Source organism: Cloeon dipterum, chromosome 3 (genome assembly GCF_949628265.1).
Source record: "Cloeon dipterum chromosome 3, ieCloDipt1.1, whole genome shotgun sequence".
In the NCBI taxonomy this organism is placed as follows: domain Eukaryota; kingdom Metazoa; phylum Arthropoda; class Insecta; order Ephemeroptera; family Baetidae; genus Cloeon; species Cloeon dipterum.
Window position 1 is genome coordinate 9,898,440 of NC_088788.1, and position 17,336 is coordinate 9,915,775.

General features: G+C 39.8%; 1 protein-coding gene across 1 annotated transcript in view; it reads left to right on the plus strand.

Annotated features, from left to right (window-relative positions):
- Window positions 1-17,336, plus strand: part of sog (short gastrulation) — a 59,935-nt gene that overhangs the window by 40,851 nt on the left and 1,748 nt on the right. Inside the window, exons 3-11 of the mRNA XM_065483267.1 lie at window positions 3,611-3,746; window positions 6,711-6,776; window positions 10,694-10,974; window positions 11,549-11,881; window positions 13,816-14,445; window positions 15,409-15,654; window positions 15,883-16,147; window positions 16,667-16,794; window positions 16,874-17,167. Of these exons, the coding sequence (XP_065339339.1) occupies window positions 3,611-3,746; window positions 6,711-6,776; window positions 10,694-10,974; window positions 11,549-11,881; window positions 13,816-14,445; window positions 15,409-15,654; window positions 15,883-16,147; window positions 16,667-16,794; window positions 16,874-17,167 (2,379 nt within the window). The remainder of the gene's footprint in view (window positions 1-3,610; window positions 3,747-6,710; window positions 6,777-10,693; window positions 10,975-11,548; window positions 11,882-13,815; window positions 14,446-15,408; window positions 15,655-15,882; window positions 16,148-16,666; window positions 16,795-16,873; window positions 17,168-17,336) is intronic.

The window sequence follows — 17,336 nt, forward strand, 5'->3', positions numbered from 1 at the left end:
TCACGAGGCGCGCTTATCGAGTCACGAGCTGCCGCTTGGCGCCAGCCTCACCTCACGATCCTCCACCGCAATAAATAAACTGGCTCACTCACTCAAGTCGCGCGCGCTGCGCTGCGGTGCCATACTCGCTCCTCTCTTTTTATATTCCCTTGCCTTCGCTTGCTTGGCATGGCCTGCACTCATTTGCAGTCTTTCTTTCTTTCTTTCTTGCTCAGCCGTCCGCCTTCATTTTTCACACTTTGTTGGCGCCGATTGATTTATTTCGGTCGTGCTCCGACGCTGCGCTGCACACATTTCTTATCTCGCGTTACATCCACGGCCGCTTGGCGCCGACAAAACGATGCAAACAACTTCCGAACGTGCAGCCACGTATACGCTCGTTCGCTCGTCTCGCCGCCGCGCGTATTGTTCCATTTTCACAGCCAGATTTATCGCTCTTTTTATTGCAGCGTACGTGCAGCAGAATGAAGCAGCCCAGATATTTTTATTGAAAAATCACTCTTGCTCTTCCACACTTGATTGTGGTCGCAACTTTCGATTTCTCTGGTTTATTTTTATTTGTTTTCACACGCTTGCCTTAATACTTTGTTCCTCGTTGGGAAAAAGTCATTTCAAGTGCGGTCTTTTTCCTTCGTTCTAAATTTTTGGCTGATCAAGACCAATATTTGCTCTTTGTAGGCACTACTAAAACAATTTATTCTTCTTGACTCTCAAAATTATGTTGATATATATTTAAAAAAAAATACTAGTCAAACTTGGTTTTTGCCAGATTATGTTTGCACACGATCCAAAATAGTGGGGCAAGTCGTTTTAAGACAAGTGACAAGTGTCGCAAAACTCCGCATTTAACCAGAAACACACTACATCGCAAATAATTATTTGTCCTGCTGGTTTATTGTAAAATTGCCGAAATACATATATTCCCTATCGCAAATAATGGATTTTTTAAAATTTAATAGAATAAAATTTCATACTTTCTGTCTTGTCAGGCTAATTTTTTTTCGAGGGGGGCTAGCAAATTTGAAAAAGTTTTAAAAAATTATGAAAACCCCAAATATGGGTGGGTTCTCCGGCAAAAATCCAGAGGTAAATTTCCCCGTATTGCAAAATCGGTGGTCTTTGGTTTTAGACCATTCAAATTTTTATTTATAGAGTGATTACAGAGCGTAGGATCATCAGTCGATCAATTAAAAATTTCAATTAAAAAAATGGCAGTATTTGAAAATTTAACAAAAATTTCATTTCACAAGATTTTTAATCGTTCAAATTTATTATAACATATTTTGAGGCAAAAAAGAACCACATTTTATTAAATTTCTCCTCACTTTGTGACTTTTTCCTCTTCAAGCCAGACTGGTTGATTTCCTTTTGGTAGTGATTTGAAAACAACTTGAGATAAAATGTCAAGTGTTTTCGCTTTTCTCACGGGCTATCAGAGAGGCTTGAATCCTTGCCAAGGGACGCAGAGGAAATCTGATTGTCTTATGTAATTTTCAAACTATATTTTTAAATAATTTATGGGGCATGGCGAGGGGATGTTTTTGGCTAGGAGGAAAATTGAAAATTTAGTACATATTACATTTATCCAATAATATTTGATGGAACAAGGTTATTTGGAAGTAAAGGTAACCGCTCAAGGTAGAAATGGGCTACACATTTGTTTTAAATTAAATACAAAATAACAAGTGTAATAATATGTGTATTAAATATATTTTAAATAAAACTAAAATATATTTTTATTTAATAAAATATTAAAATTTAAAAATTTTATACAAAGAAAAATTATTAAACAAAAGTTTTTGTTTCAATTTATTTTAGTTTTTATGTTTATTAAAATAAATTAAAAAGTATAAATATAACTTTAAAACAAAACTTTTATAAATATTTAATTAATAAAATAATGCAAGTAGTTTACTGTTTCTCTTACATCATATAATAGTATTACCAATCAAATCTACCATCTAATAAGCAAATACAATTACCAAATATGATGCAAAATATTCCTTTAAAATCAGTTGAGCGATTTGGCGCTTTCCTCCGCACTATCTGCGAAAGCAAACAGGAAATCGAATCGATTAGACACGAGAGAGACAAGTGTTTCGAAAGACAAGAGAAGCGTGGGACGGACGAGAATAGCTGCTGAATTGAGTCGGGCGAGACATGCACAACACGAATATAATGCCAAGAGACAGTTTTATCAGGCACAAATATAAATGCACAGCGCGTCCTCGACCGCAACACCAGCAGCAGCAGAGATGATGGTCCGCGCTGCTAATTAAAATGTAAAACACTGGCGACGACAACAGGAAGCACATCGTTTGGCTGACGCGAGAGGCTCGTCCGTCGATGATCGCGGCCCAAGATAAATAGGAAACGGGAAAAGGGCGATTCGAGAGCTGTGGCTGGGGCCGGGGCCGGGCGACGGCGTTAATGGCTCTCCGTGGCCCCGCCGACCCGGTCTCGTCTTTTGTAGGAAAGCAGCTGGCGCTCGAACTTTGCTTTTAATTTTTTGTTTATCTATGGATTTAAAATTTTATTAATATTATTTAGAGAATACGTTTTTTTATTTTTCTTTAAGTTCTAGAGGACAAAATTTTAACCATTTTTTGTTTTAAAATAGTCTAAGCGTTGTTAGACAAGTTTTCGACTTGAATTGAAGTCATTACGTAACGAATTTGTCTCAAAATATGAAGATTTTAGGATAAAAATGTACATGTGAAAAAACAAGTTATTAATATTTTTAACTCTCCACGGAGAAAAAATTCCTCCGTCAGTGTTTGGAATTTTTGGGACCAAAATAGCTGTCCATTTCCGCGTTTTTATTTTGACAACAATTTTAACTTTTCAAAGTCACAGTTTGCAATAAAATTTAATCTTGTGCGTGTGGAATTTGGCACATTGACGTCTTCTCTCCGCCGACCGAAAACATTCATAAAAACCTATTTTGACCGCACGCGAGACACAGCACTTAAGCGTGCGTCTCCGCTTCCATCTCGTTTTCGCGCTGAAAAAATATACATTTTACTCTCGAGCGCAGCTCTTAATTTCGGATCCGCGTCAAACACTCTCGCGTTTCACCCGATTTCAAAACAAACAGTCCCTGCTGCTCCTCGCACTTAATGCCCACCAGAAATTGACTTGGAACTCGGCCAGCCAACTTGGTAAAAAAAATCCAGTCAGTTATATAAGGTTCCTAAATTCGAATTGAAAAAAAAAGATAATTATTTTCTGGACGTTTTAACGTAATATTTGATAAAATATTTTTAAAAAGAACTTCAGGTCAATAGCTTTCACTCTCACAACAGTATTTTATAATTTCCCCTTTAAAAAAATCCTTGCAAAACCTAATAATGGCGATCATTAGCTTCTCATAATCACCGCAGCAAGTTAAATGACCACAATTGGGCCAAATCTGGCGCGGTGGGTTCGTCGGCCTCGAGGAGGCGACCTTTGCGTGCGGCTAGGTCGGCGACGACGACAACAACAAACAAGCGAGGCGCCAGGTGCCTTAACGCTGCTGTTTGCTCAAATGCTAATTGTTTGCCCTTGCAGTTTGTACGTGCGAACACACATATTTTCGGCGCTGACAGTGTGGTCCGTGTGTTGACAGGTGCAGAAGAAGCGACGCATCGTGGCCCGCAGCCAGTGCAGGAACATCAAAAACGAGTGTCCCGTGCCCAGCTGCGACGAACCAGTCCTCCTCCCCGGACGCTGCTGCAAAGTCTGCGAGGCCGACCTCAAAAATAGTGAGTGTTGTTCAGACACTTCTTTTTTTAAGATTTTCGGGACAATCTGACACCTGAGAAAAAGACTGAAATTTCTTTCGGACGGAAATTAAAATTTGTAAAATCCGATAATTAGCCAAAAAATATTACAATTTTGTTTTTTATTATATATTTTTTTTTAATTAGTTTAGAAGAATTATTTTCAATAAATCAATTCTTTTGGGCGTTCGTGCAGTGTAGGCAATTCGACTGCACGGGTGTCGCGCAGGTTGCCAAGCTTCTCCTTCCTGGGAGAGCAGGAAAAAGCGCTGGCTCATTCTGGAAAGAAAGCAGCGATTTTTCCGCCGGCCGCGGTACGAAAATAAATAATTGTTTGCACAGCACGAGCATAGCGCGACTCCTCCCAGGACAAAGCGTGCGAGCGAGAGGCGTGATTTCTGTGAATCATTCGAATTAATTCCGCGTGTCTGTCCGTCTGTCGCGCGCGCGAGCCGCGCACAATGGTCCATTTATCACGCGGCGCGGCCGATTTGTTGTTTCGCTCTTTTTCGCCAATTGATTTATCAGATCGCGTGTCACCTCGCACCGTGCTCATTTGTCATTGGCGCGGCTCGCCTCTCTCATTATCCATTTTTTGTGTTTCCTCCTTGCGTGCATCTCTGCAACCCATCGCGTTCTTTTCAGAATTGAGATTAAGTCAATATTTAACCGAATTAACAACCTCAAATTTTCGAGAAAATTGGAGGCTGTAGAGAAAAAATTTGAGAGTTTTTAACTGTTACTTTAAAACACTAAAAATTTAGTAAGAACTCATTTTTCCTGGGTTTTTGCTATTTAAATTTGCGAAAAAATTGGACCCAAAGTTTGCATGCTAATCAAGCGGTAAGCACTGTCTCCCGATTTAAAATAAGGGAGAATGGAAATGTAATTCACAATTGGATAGATCGCAACGAAAAGAAAAAAAAACGAGCGAAAAATTATTACGGATTAATTTTTTTTTGAAAACATTGGTATAAACCACCGGGGGCCAGGTTGCGTTCTTTGTTGGTTCCCGCCGGTCAGAAGCCAATATGGCGTCGAAATAATCAGGAGACAGTCCAGCAGCCAATAAGAAACGTCAAAAAAGAGGCGTGCCGACCTAATAATTTCATTCCCGCGTATTTTGTTACATTTCCATCAGCCTGATGTGCCTTCTAATGGTTCATTCACCAATGACCGGTGTTATTCAAAATTTCATTTTACGTTTGTGATTTTCCAGCCGAACTCTATCAGACGCCATGTCTGCGCGTCGCGTGAATAAACTGAAACTACTATTTGGCCCCGATTCGATTCTTGCACATTGTATACTATGTTGATTAATTCTACAAACCGTTTCCTATAGCAAACAAACTTGTTGACTTGTAAAGCTCCTTTTTATATCTCTTTGATCTCTTTTTACTCTTGCAATTTCAAGAGACTAATAACATCCAACTAAAACGTGCAATTAATCTATTCAATATTTGCTCTCCGTCATTTTCTTCGAGAGCAATATTACGTTTATGAGTTGTTCTGAATGAATTTCATTGACTCGTACTGGCTTTAGTGGAACAAAGCGAGTTGTCTCGTCTCTCGAGAGGAAAGAAAGAGCATCCATCCATCCATCCATGTGTATTATAAATATACAGTTTTGCAAGGCGTGCTGTGCTGCAACGCGAATGAACGAACGGAGTGCTGGAGCGTTGCGACAATTATCGCATGTCCATATGCTAAGAGCGTTGTCGCAGTTAATTAATTTGATCCATAAAAGTTGTGCGCAGTTGGAGGCGACGCTGCTCGATTTCCTCCTGTTTTTTGCCGGCCGCGCCGACCGACTTTGTCTTCTCCTTCTCATGAGTGAACAGACTAACTCGTATGTGCAACAATCCATCATGCAAATCGAGACTACTTGTGCCTGCAGCACAAATCCGGAATGTTTACATTGTTTTAATATTCAGTATTTTAACTTTTATGAGAAAAAAATTGTGTTTTTCCTAAACATAATTCAAATCCTTATCAGCAAATATTTTTACCAGAATTGCAAATTGTCCCTCGAGTGATTTATAGTGTTTAAATTCATTTTTCCCAGTAAAACACTAAATATCCTTTTTTTTTAATCAGCGCTCTTTTTAAAAAGTCTCGAAACAATATTCAAAGGGCGAGGGTGTCTTAATATTAATGCTAGAAGTGTCGCAGCCGTTGACCTGTGAAAACTTTTCCAACCTTACAAAAGCGGCATACCAATAAACAATCGGAGAAATTAGCTGGCACGAGGTGAAAGTGTTAAAGTTTGTTATGTGCATCATTTTTTCGCGCTTTAAAATTTATCACATCCACTTAATACGATGTGTGGCATATTTTTTTAAAGTGCAAAATCGCTTTTATATTTTACTTTGACATCATTTTACTTTAATCTCATCATCAACGAGTAGAATTTAGTTGGTAAATATAATTGAAAAACATAGAACCACGTACAAATGTTTTAAATTTTTATATTTAAAATTTAACTCACAAATAAAAACTATTTTATTGTTTAAAATATGTATTAAAAAATGTTTATAATAAAATAGTTTAAAGAAATATATTAAAATAAAGATAAACGTATATATTACAATTAAATAATTAATTTTGGTCAAATATGTGTAACATTTTGTTTTAAAAAAAAAATTAACTAAGCATAGCTTTTTACATTTTTTAATTTTATTTTAAGAATTCAACACAGTAAATGCCGCATAATTCATATTCTACATCAATGATCTTCGACCAAGAGTAAATTAAAATAAAATAAAAAACCTTCTTCGTCCTCCTTTTCGTATATATACAGCGAGAAAGAGCAGAACGCGCACGATCGGAACAAAAGAAAGAGCTTTTGACAGGTGTCAGGGTGTCCGATTATTCGAAATCGGTTCTTCGTGCGGAGCCAATGCCGAAAGAGAGAGAAAAGTAACGATTCTCCGGTTGTGATTGCAGGTCCAGACGTGGCGCAGGACATTCCGCACCACACGATGACCGAGGAGGCCGAGAGGAACCTCAAAGGTGAGTGCCGCCGCACGCCAGCGCACAATCGCGCGCCGCGGCCCCGATACCGATCGACGCCGCCTTATTGTTCGCACGCCCGTCTCGCCTCCAAGGTCGCCAGGGTCACTCCACCCACGCCCCCGACCCTCCCCCTCCCCAGGGCGGTAAAAGGCTTTCTCGGGCTGATGAATATAAGGCTTTTTGCATTGTTAAATATATTCGATTCACATCCGAAAGTTGCGTAGATGTAATTTAGTAGTGGGGCAATTTTTTAAAATTAAATACACGGATCAAAACCAGGAGTTGTATGTAATTAAATTTTGCTTCTTCAATGTTGAAAACAAACGCCACAATTACCTAAGTTTAATTTCTTTTGGCTATATTTTCTTTTTGCTCTTGTTTTTGGGGAAAAATTTCCTGACAAGAAGCAAAAAGCCATTTATTAAATTTTTCAACAGTAAATAAATAGGTAGAAGAATATCCAAGTTCAATTAAATAGTTTTTTGCAGCAATTAAATTTGCAAAGGAGGTTCTTCGTGCTCTGTAAATATTTATATTTCAAATATGGTTAAAAACAATTTAATTTCAATGTAGAATTTGGAACAAAAAGTTTCAGCCCTTGAGAAGACCAGTTTTCTTAAAATGAGAGGCCTAAATTTGCCTTAAAATTTTAATTTAAAATTTAAAAACATTGAAATTATAGTTCTAATTTTCTTCTTTGGAAGATGTAAGAGAAAAAAATCTTTTTAATGAATGGACACGTGCCGCACTTGCCTCCCGACGGGCCCTGGGCGGCCCCGTCGGCGGCCCACGCGTCCCTCGAGAGCGATATAATTATTTCCTAGCGACGAGCCGGCCGTATTTGGCTTTGCCTCGCGCTGAGCCGAGGAATTTTCGATCCGAGCGCTTATCTAGCTCCGCAATCTTTGCACTCGCGAGAGAGAGAGAGAGAGAGAGAGAGAGAGAGAGGCTGTGTGCTGCGCAAAAAGAAGCCGAGCGCATAATCGGCCGCCGACAGGATCCACATTGGCCGTCTGTCTGTCTGCGTTTTCATGCTCCGCGTGCATGTTAATTCTTTCTCACAACGCCGCCTTTTGTAACACTCCACTCGCTCGCTCGGGCCTTTCCTACTTTTTTCCTCCCGACACTCTCTTTGTCCAGCTTTTACTCAGCACATTTTTCAATAATATCTTTCTTTTCCGCAGACGGACGTGCGTTTTTGCCCTGAACAATACCATTTCAGAAGAATTTGGCGATCGTTAGTTGCTTGTAATTTAAATAATTATATACCGTGATTACAATTAATCGACTTGTTTATTTCAAAAAGGCCGTCTGTAATTTAAGGAATTTTATTTTTTTATTGTTTATTTTTTTATTTAATTTCTTTTAACTTTTAATTTTTTGTTACAAATTTTGGAAACCTGAAAAGGGTAAAATTCTCTTTGTGGTTAATTTAAAATTTTAATATTCTTCTTCCAAAAATCAGTCTAGCAAATATTGTTTCTTGAAGAAATTTTTTTGAATAATGTTGAACATAGTTTGTGTTGTGTTCTAGAAGGTGTATATCACTGAATAAATAAATAAATAAATAAATTTAACTATGGGTATTTACAGGCAAAACCGAAATAATAGAGGAGCAGAAATTTCACTTCACGATAAACTTGGAAATTTTAACAAACGGACATGAAGCAGAAATACTATTGAAAAATAGTTTCCTAGAGATGACATAATTTCCAACTTCTTAATTGGAGCACATATTATGCCTCCAAAACAAAATTAGCATCGAGTCTTTAAAATATTTTATCTCAGAGCTGCGAGCAAGAATGTTGAGAAGTGGTAGGAATGAAGCTAAAAGCATCTCCGGCGTCGTTTTGCAAGCGATTTACGTGGAAAAGAGTCGCACTCACTCATCCGCTCGCTTTTTGCATCAATGAAAAGCGTTCTGTTCGCTGCTCGCTCGCTTGTGCGGCAGCGAAGGGCGCTTTCGCAAACGCGCACCGCGTGTGCGAGAGCTGTGTGTAAGAATGCGAAAAGCGTAATCGGCTTCCGATATTATAATTCCCTTAAGCAGCGAGTGCGTGCGCGTGAAATGAGAGGAAAACGTCACCTTCGCTCTCAACCTTGCGTGCGCGAACGCTTAATTGCAATTCATCTAGCAATTCAGCTCTAACAAATCACGTTTCATTTGAACTCGGATAAGAATAATTACTTCTTGTCCTTCGAATGAGAGAAAAATGTACTGCAAAAATTAATTTATAAAACAGATTGCAATTTTTAAAAAGTATTAATTTAATCACCAAAATCCATTTATTCGTTCAAGAAGAAATTGTGACTCCAAAACAAGTCCTGAATAGTGACTAATTTAAATAGCTCCTGTCTGATGAAAAAAATATTTTAAACTTTGGACTGGAGGTTTAAAATGATTAAAGTTTAACACAAAATAATTTAGAATTCTATAAATTAGTAAATTTAAAAGCGCTATCAGCAAAATTACTATACCATCGTCATTTCTACTCAGTTCACTTACTAAAATTCCCATGATCGAATATTTAAAATAAATTTAGAAGAATTATTCTGGAGGTAAATACCAGCAAAAATTATTAAATTTCTAATTTAAAAATTATGTAAAAATATTAATAATTAAACAAAACAGAAGAAATTTAAATTTTGCTATTGGTAAACATTTTCATGAATAAAAATCAATTTAAAAAATTTTTTTCTTCCGCACAATTTGTCGTTGACCTTTTCGATGAATTTATTGATGCTAAAAAAATATTTGTTCAGCCGTCAAAGAAAAATAAACGAACGCAGATTGGGACTGGCGGGTAATTACGTTAGGCCGGGCAGCAGAACAATGCGACGTCAGTTTCTGGGCTGGTCCTGACAAATGTCATCTGCGTCATTAATAAAGAGCGCCCAAGGTCGCCGCCCATTATTCAAATTTCGGCCAGCGCGCACGTACGGCATTATTCATTGTTTGCGTTGCTCTCGGCGTCCAGCAGAGTTCTGCTTTTTCTTCCTCTTCTCCTCGGTCTCGCGCATTATTTACGGCCTTTGTCAACCTTGCCTAATTAATCGCGAGATGCCGCCGCCGCCGCAGCCGCGCGTGATTTATCTGCGCCGTGCAATTTTTCAGCCGCTTTCTCGTTTCGCGGTGCCTTAAAATGGAACTGCCTATATTTTAATATTACACGACCGCCCGAGCGAGCCAGCCAGCGAGCGAACCAGCCAGCCAGCCACCAGCGAGATTTCTCTCTGCAAACTGCATTATTATGTGCTGCTCGTTTTCAAGAAACAGTTTCATTTGCATATAAATTCCCTAGCTTAATCGAATTACACACTCGCGGCGGCGGCCAAAGAGAAAAATTCAGTCTCGTTGCACAAGCGGCGCGCCGGCAGTTTTAGGGTTGCCACACGCCAAACGAGTTCCAAGCCTATGCGAGGAAAATATTAACGTGCGGTTTGCGGTTGAGAAGAACAAATATTTGGCTTGCTTTGTAACACACTCTTGCACAAGACATTTCAATCCACGCGGTGTAAAATGAGTAATATTCAATTTCGAAATAACATATATTCAAGTTACAGTCGGTGCAAACAGAACTGTCAAGTGTAATCATTTTTCCTTTTGAAGTACAGCAATTTGATGTGGAGAAAATTAAATAAATAATTTTTTTCAACCACCAAATATGTAAGAAAGGATTTTCTTTCTGTGGCAAGCTAACAAAATTTAAAAAATAAATTGGAATGGTATAGGAAAACAAATGGAAACTATTATAATCTGTTCCTCTTTACACACTAAACCACTATTAACAAAAATACAACATTTTTCCTGCTAATAAAGCAGCTCTCCTCTTTCGTCCCTATTTCCGAAATGTCTGAATTTAATTCCAGGCTGTCGAACGAAATAATCAACCTCAATCTTAAATATTTTCCAGGCTTTGCTGCGATCCTGACGGGACGGACGTCACTGCGCGAGTTGAACACTCGTTCCGTGGCAACTGCCCGGTTCAACTTCCACAAGAAGAACCTGTACTACTCGGTGGTGTACTCGGCCGATATGGCGCGGCCCAAGGCCATCCACTTCCTGGACAGTGAGGGCGCCATCCTGGAGGAGCAGCTGCTAACCGACAACGCGTACCGCAACGCCAGCGGCAAGGTGTGCGGCGTGTGGTGGCGCGTGCCGCGCGCCTACCGACAACTCCTCCGAGACGAGAAGGTACCACTCGCTAGACTAAACAATAAACAATGCATTCGAAGCTCTAATTAAACAGTCCTATCTATTCGCTTCTTGTTTCTATTTGGTTAACTTAAATAGATAGTGTTAGGAAATGTTCTGGCTTATTTTCAAATGCTTTTTTGCTTTGTTTAATATTTTTCAAAGCGTTGAGCTAGAAAATTGCTTGACAGGAATACACGCAAAGTGATAAACATATTCAGTTTTGAATTATTCAAGGTGAGCTTTAGAGATTCAGAACTTAAATTTTGTTTAACAAGCCAAGTTAGAACACCTTTTTCCTTTTGATTTGTATGTATTTAATTTTTTAAATTGATTTCAATTTTTAAAAACATTTTTATTTGTTTGTAATTTTACAGAAGAACCCTTGAAATATTTAAATCTCAAAATTTCTTTCTTAAAAATCAAATTTCCCACGAAAAATTCTGATTGGCTGGTTTCGTGCGCAGTGGCGCTGCTGTTCCCTCTTTCCTCTTCTCTCCTCGACCAACCAGAATGCTTTTCCACAAAAATCTCCAATTTCGACTCTTTTAAATAAAATAAAACCAAATTTCAGGTGCACATCGCTCTTCTGACGGACCCACCACCGCTGCCAGGCATCGCGGACGAGCCTCGCGCCCTTGGCGGTCAGGTGGCGCGATACAAGGGCCTGAACACCGAGCTGTTCTCGGCATTGCTGCAGGCGGCACCAGAGAACCCGGCTCGCGGCGTCGGTGGCACTGCCATCGTCACCGCATCGTCCAGCGCACCCAGCATCCACCTGAGCGTCGTCTTCAGCGGCGCCTTCTCACCAGATGACGTCGCTGACGTGCCGCTCGTGGTGCGATTGGTCAACGACAAGCAACAGACGGTGCTCGATGAGGTCATCAGGATCCACAAACCTAGTCATGTGAGTGTTCAGAGCGTTAATTTAATTTATAACTAAAAAATTATATTAGTATATAATTAGAGTCATGTTTGAGAAATTCTTCCAGGCTTTTCCCGCTTTTTTATTTTAAAATAGTGATTTAATCAGATAGAACGATGAATAATTGGCTAAAGTTGGCTAATTTTAGTCACTGTTGGCACTGCTTTCTTCTCCCTTTTCCTCCTAAACACAATTAAAAAATTAATGACAGCTGAAATGAACGATTATTGCAAAGGGTTTGAAATAGCATTGAAGTACAGTATTTCAAATTAAAATTCCTACCATGGTGGTTTAATTCGTTTTTAACAAGCTACACGACTTCTGCGCAAGTTTTCGGTGAAATTTGGTAATTAGAGAGCGAATTAACAAATTAAGTGCCACGAGGCCTTGAAGCAGAATTAAATCCGTGATTTCCTGCTTAAGATTTGACTTTCAGCTTCGGTCATCGAGATTTCTCGTCATTATTAATTACAAATTCCGTTTCCTTGAGAGCCTCTCCTCTCTGGCCGAGCAATAATTATTGTAATTCTGCCGAGTGCACGCGGGCGCCAAAGGAAAAACAGCTTGACGTTTATTTTCCTGACGCGACGGCGACCCGCGTGCTCTTCGAGAACGTGTATCACTCATCTCGTCGTATGCGTTCCAAACAGACACGCACGTCGCGCGCGGAGACGTTTATGCGAAATTGCAGTCATTCAAGTCTCCGCTGCGATGCAGGAATTTTTATTCGGTTGCTTAATGGTGGCATGAGTTATGTGCGCGACGCTCGTATATCTCCCAGCTTATTTCTCTATCTCGCGCGCATTTTATTTTATACCTGGACTCGCTCACGTACACATTCAATCGCAGATCGTTAGACAAATGGATAGGAAATTTATTGGATGACGCTGATTGCTGCAATGCGGTCACACTTCGTTAATCTTATTTATAACAGCCTGATGGCGAGATAAATAAGGGATTTGTCGCAAACAGGAACGCGCTTATTCAAAGGTCGTGAACGTGCTCAAGATCGAAATTTTCAATGGGGAAAAGTTGAATGATGAAAAGAATATCCTTGACCCGTGATTATCGGAGCTATTGAGAAGGATATTTATGTTACAAATTTTTAGTCGTTAAAAAACGTAATAATATACTGAATGATGAGAGCGACCAGTAGGTTATGACGTCATCAATGTTGAGGTTGGTAAAGATTAAAGACAGTCATCATTTCTGTTGTTGTTTGATTATTCCTTTCATGAATTAAAATTAATAATTTTATTGCGTGAATTGTTGATTTGCCTTTGACACAATACCATAATGATTTTCAGGAATAGACTCAATTAAGTGTGAATTGAAGCGGTTATTCAATTATTAATAAATTTATGTTCATTTTTAAACAATAAATAAAATTCCACTCTTGAGCAGACATCTAAACCACGACGTCATACTAAAAGACGACTAGCTTTTGGTTCAACTCCATTTGCAACAATTTAAAAATGATACCAAAAAACCTTGAATCCAGCGGGGTCCAGATTCGTGCGACGCGCAGATATGGCGTCCGATGGAGTATGGCGCGAAAAAACGGTCACGTGAAAAAGAACCAAGTTTTCGTCAATATTGTGACATAATTTTCATTACTTGTACTAATTGCGTCTTTTGGATCGTAAAAATAAACTCTTGACACTCATAAGGGAATCCAAAGAGAGCCTTTTGTTTCCCAAATTCAGACGCCATCTTGGATCTGCGCAGTGCGAACTAATTTCATCGCACATCTGACCCCCGCTGCTAGAATCAGAACTAAAGTCAAGTTAAATCTTGTTGAGCCGAAAACGTAGAGATTTCTTTGCAACAAGACCAAATTAAATCCTTAGATGGTCTGTTTTTCCTCAAAATCTGAGAATCAAATTTTTATTTCGATTCTTTTTGTGGTTTTACAGGAGCTGAACACGCTGGAGGTGCGTTCGGCCGTGAAAAACGGCGATTTGCGGCTGCTGGCGCGCAGCAAGTTGCAGCTGATCGTGCAGTCGAAGCACCACCCTGAGTACAGGCTGCAGGGCGAGGTGACGGTGCGCATCGGCTGCGACATGTTCCAAGCGAGCCTGTCGGCGGCCGAGGCGGACGACGCCGAGGTGGCCGACCACGCGGCCACCACGGCCTCGGGACTGGCCTGGATGTACCTGACGCGCGATGGCTCGCTCCTCTACAACGTGCGGCTGGACGACGCGGACGCGGCCGTCACCGGGGTCCACCTGGTGGCCGGCAAGGGCCGCGGCCGCCGCCAGGAGCTCGAGGACCTGACGCCGCACTTCGCGGCCGGCTGGGCCAACGGCTCCGTCGACCGACTCACGCCCCGCGAACTCGAGCAGCTCTACGCCGGCGAACTCAGTCTCAGCGTCGCCCTCGGCACCGCTGGCGCCGTCCGCGGCCGCCTCTCGGCCCACCCGGCCGCCGACCCCCGCCTCGTCGACGCCCCCCTGCTACTCAAGCGGCCCGACCTCAAAACGCCTGCCACCTCCGTCGGCCTCGCCTGGGTCACCGTCGACAAGGACTGCAACCTGCTCTACGAGGTCAGTTTTGAGCTTTTTTCTAAAAAAAAAAATTTTTTGAACTAAAGCCAGTTTTGTAAAAATTACAATTTTGCTTGGTTTTTCTCAATTTTGATAATGTTTCAATTTTGTTTTCTAGTAATATTGAATTTCCTAACAATGATTTTTTTACACTAATAGCTCCTAAATTAGAGATTTAAAAATGACAGAAATTCTCATATTTTCCGTGTCAAAGTGCGCCATTTTTTTACGGAAAGTTGGGAAAATTCGTAAGGCCCCAAAAATTTGTGAATATTTTCTGCTTTTTTCCAACAAATCAGTTAAGGGGGAGATCAGAAACTTTCTTATCCTTTTACTTTTATCCTTTTTTTTATTCCTGCATTCCCGTACTCAAAATGTGTAGCACAAAACAGGCTCCAAATTTCAGATTTAAATATCAGATTTCACATTTACAACGGTGTTTTTCACGGGATGTGAATATTTTCCAAGCTAATATTAATAACAGATATTTTTAATTAGCCCCTAAATTAAAAATCTTAAAAGCGCGAATTCTTGTAATTAATTTATTGGTCTAAAATGTAAAAAAACTTCGAGTGAGACTCTGTATTTAAAACATTAGTTTCAGGATATAATTAAAATCACAAAAAAAAGTCGACTGCTTATTTTCTAATACTGATGCGTTGCTCATAGGTTCATAAGTCGTTATTAAATTAATTTTTTTGGTAAAAAAATATTGATATTGTATAAATTAATTTTTGCTGATTTTTTTCATGCTTATCTAATAAACGCGTATGCATATAAAAATAAAAATAAAATAATATTTTTAAATAAAATATAAATAAATTGTAAAAATTATTAAAATAATTTATTTTATTAACTTATTTAACAATTTACTTACCAAAAGTTTACTTAATAACATCAAAACAATTCCCACAAACTGCAGGCCAATTTTTTAATCTATTTGTTCTGGATGTTTTTTTTCAGATCTCTATCGTTGGGCATGGACTGGAACAGCGACCGCTGGAGCTTTACGTGGAGGACATCCCCGTGCTTGCCCCGAACGCGCCTGTTTCCAGGAAGAAGGTGGTCGAATTCTACGGGCCCGTCGTCGAGGGTTTCGCCATTGGGCTGAACGATATCGAACTTTCCAGACTGCATTCGGGCATGTCGTTCTTGAACGTGGTCGACCAGAAAACTAACACAACTGTCCTGCAAACGCGAATTGAAACGGTAAGACTATAAGATACTGGACACTGGAAGCCATTTCTAATGATTTTTTTTTAAATTAAATTATTCTTTTGACATAATAATCATTTAAAAAATGTTAACTGAATTTTCTTGAGCTCCTCTCTTGCTTTCTTTTTAGTCTCACTTTATTTTATTTAATTACAATCCCTTAAAAATTAATTTTTATCCATCGTTTTGTTGAAAAGTTTATTGGAAAATAATTTTTTTCAGTTACGCGTGCCAGAGACGTGTTTACCACACGTGTCCGACAACGACCTGCCGCGGCAGCAAGGGGAGTTTATCAGTCCACCGGACCACTCGTGCTTCTACGAGAACCGCTTCTACAAAGAGGGCGAACTCTGGAGGGCCGGCAGCGACGTGTGCACGCTATGCAGCTGCAAGAACGACCGTCCGGCGTGCGAGGCGATGCCCTGCCCGCCGACGAACTGCCCTAACCCCACCAAGAAGCGCGGCGACTGCTGCCCATCGTGCTACAGTGAGTTGAATTGTGAGGTTATGCAACCTGCTGCACGTACCGCTCGCGCCGGTTGCCTGTTTCTTATCTCTGCAGGCGCTCTGTGCAAATAGTCGGAGATTGAAAAATTAATTTTTTTCTCATTTTCCAAGGGGTATTAAATGTAGAACGAAATAATATTTGTTTCGATGACAGAACAAATATGAACTTTATTAAAAATTAGAACACTCGTACATACATACTTAACCATTTTTTTCTTCAAATAAATGCAGTGAGAACAACTGTTAAAATAGCATAAAAAATCAATTTTTGTTTAGGGTTGCCTAAAATAAAAAATAAGCAAGTGAAAACAGTTTCTTAGAATAAATATAATGTGATAAAATTTTTATAAAATTTGTTGCAATATTTTCATGCAGTTATAATCTTTCGAATACTATTTTTTTTTATTTTAGCAGCATGAAAACAAGAACAAATTTAAATTTTGGCAAAAGAGCGTATTTTTTCATCATGGCCGAAACAATAAATTTAATCTATTTTCAGATGTTTCGATGGTGAATGAGGAGAACAGAGGCTGCCAGCTAGGTGGGTTGTTCCACCACGCAGGGAGCACCTGGTACCCATTCCTGCACCCCAACGGCTTCGACAAGTGCACACTATGCACCTGTGACGTGAGTTCAAAATAATTATCTTCATTTTAGTTTTATTGTAAAATATTTAAATTAAAAAAACAAATTTTTGCTTTCTCAGGAGGTGACAAACCAAATTCGATTTGAGCGGCAGAAGTGTCCACCGCTGTCCTGCCCGGAGAGCCAGGCGTACAGACCGGACAAGAGTTCATGCTGCAAGGTGTGCCCGCCGAGCAAGGTGCCGCCGCTGATGGCCATTCCTCCCACCGAGCAGCAGGACGAGACCAAGTGCTCTCAAGAAATCCTCAAATATGGCGGCTGCTCGAACAGGAACGAGATCTACATCAACGGCGAGAGGTGGCACCCGATGTTACTGCCCTACGGCAAAGACAAATGCGTCACTTGCCAGTGCAAGGTGAGGATTACCACTTTTTTCAATTATTTTGCTCAAATTTAATAGATAAAAAAGAGGAATAACAAATGAAAGCGCGAATTTCATGTTTCAATGGGAAAGTTCTCTGATTGGATGTTAAATAGTAGAAGGGAGGCGACAGCAGCGCCACTGGGTTCTTAACGCACCAATC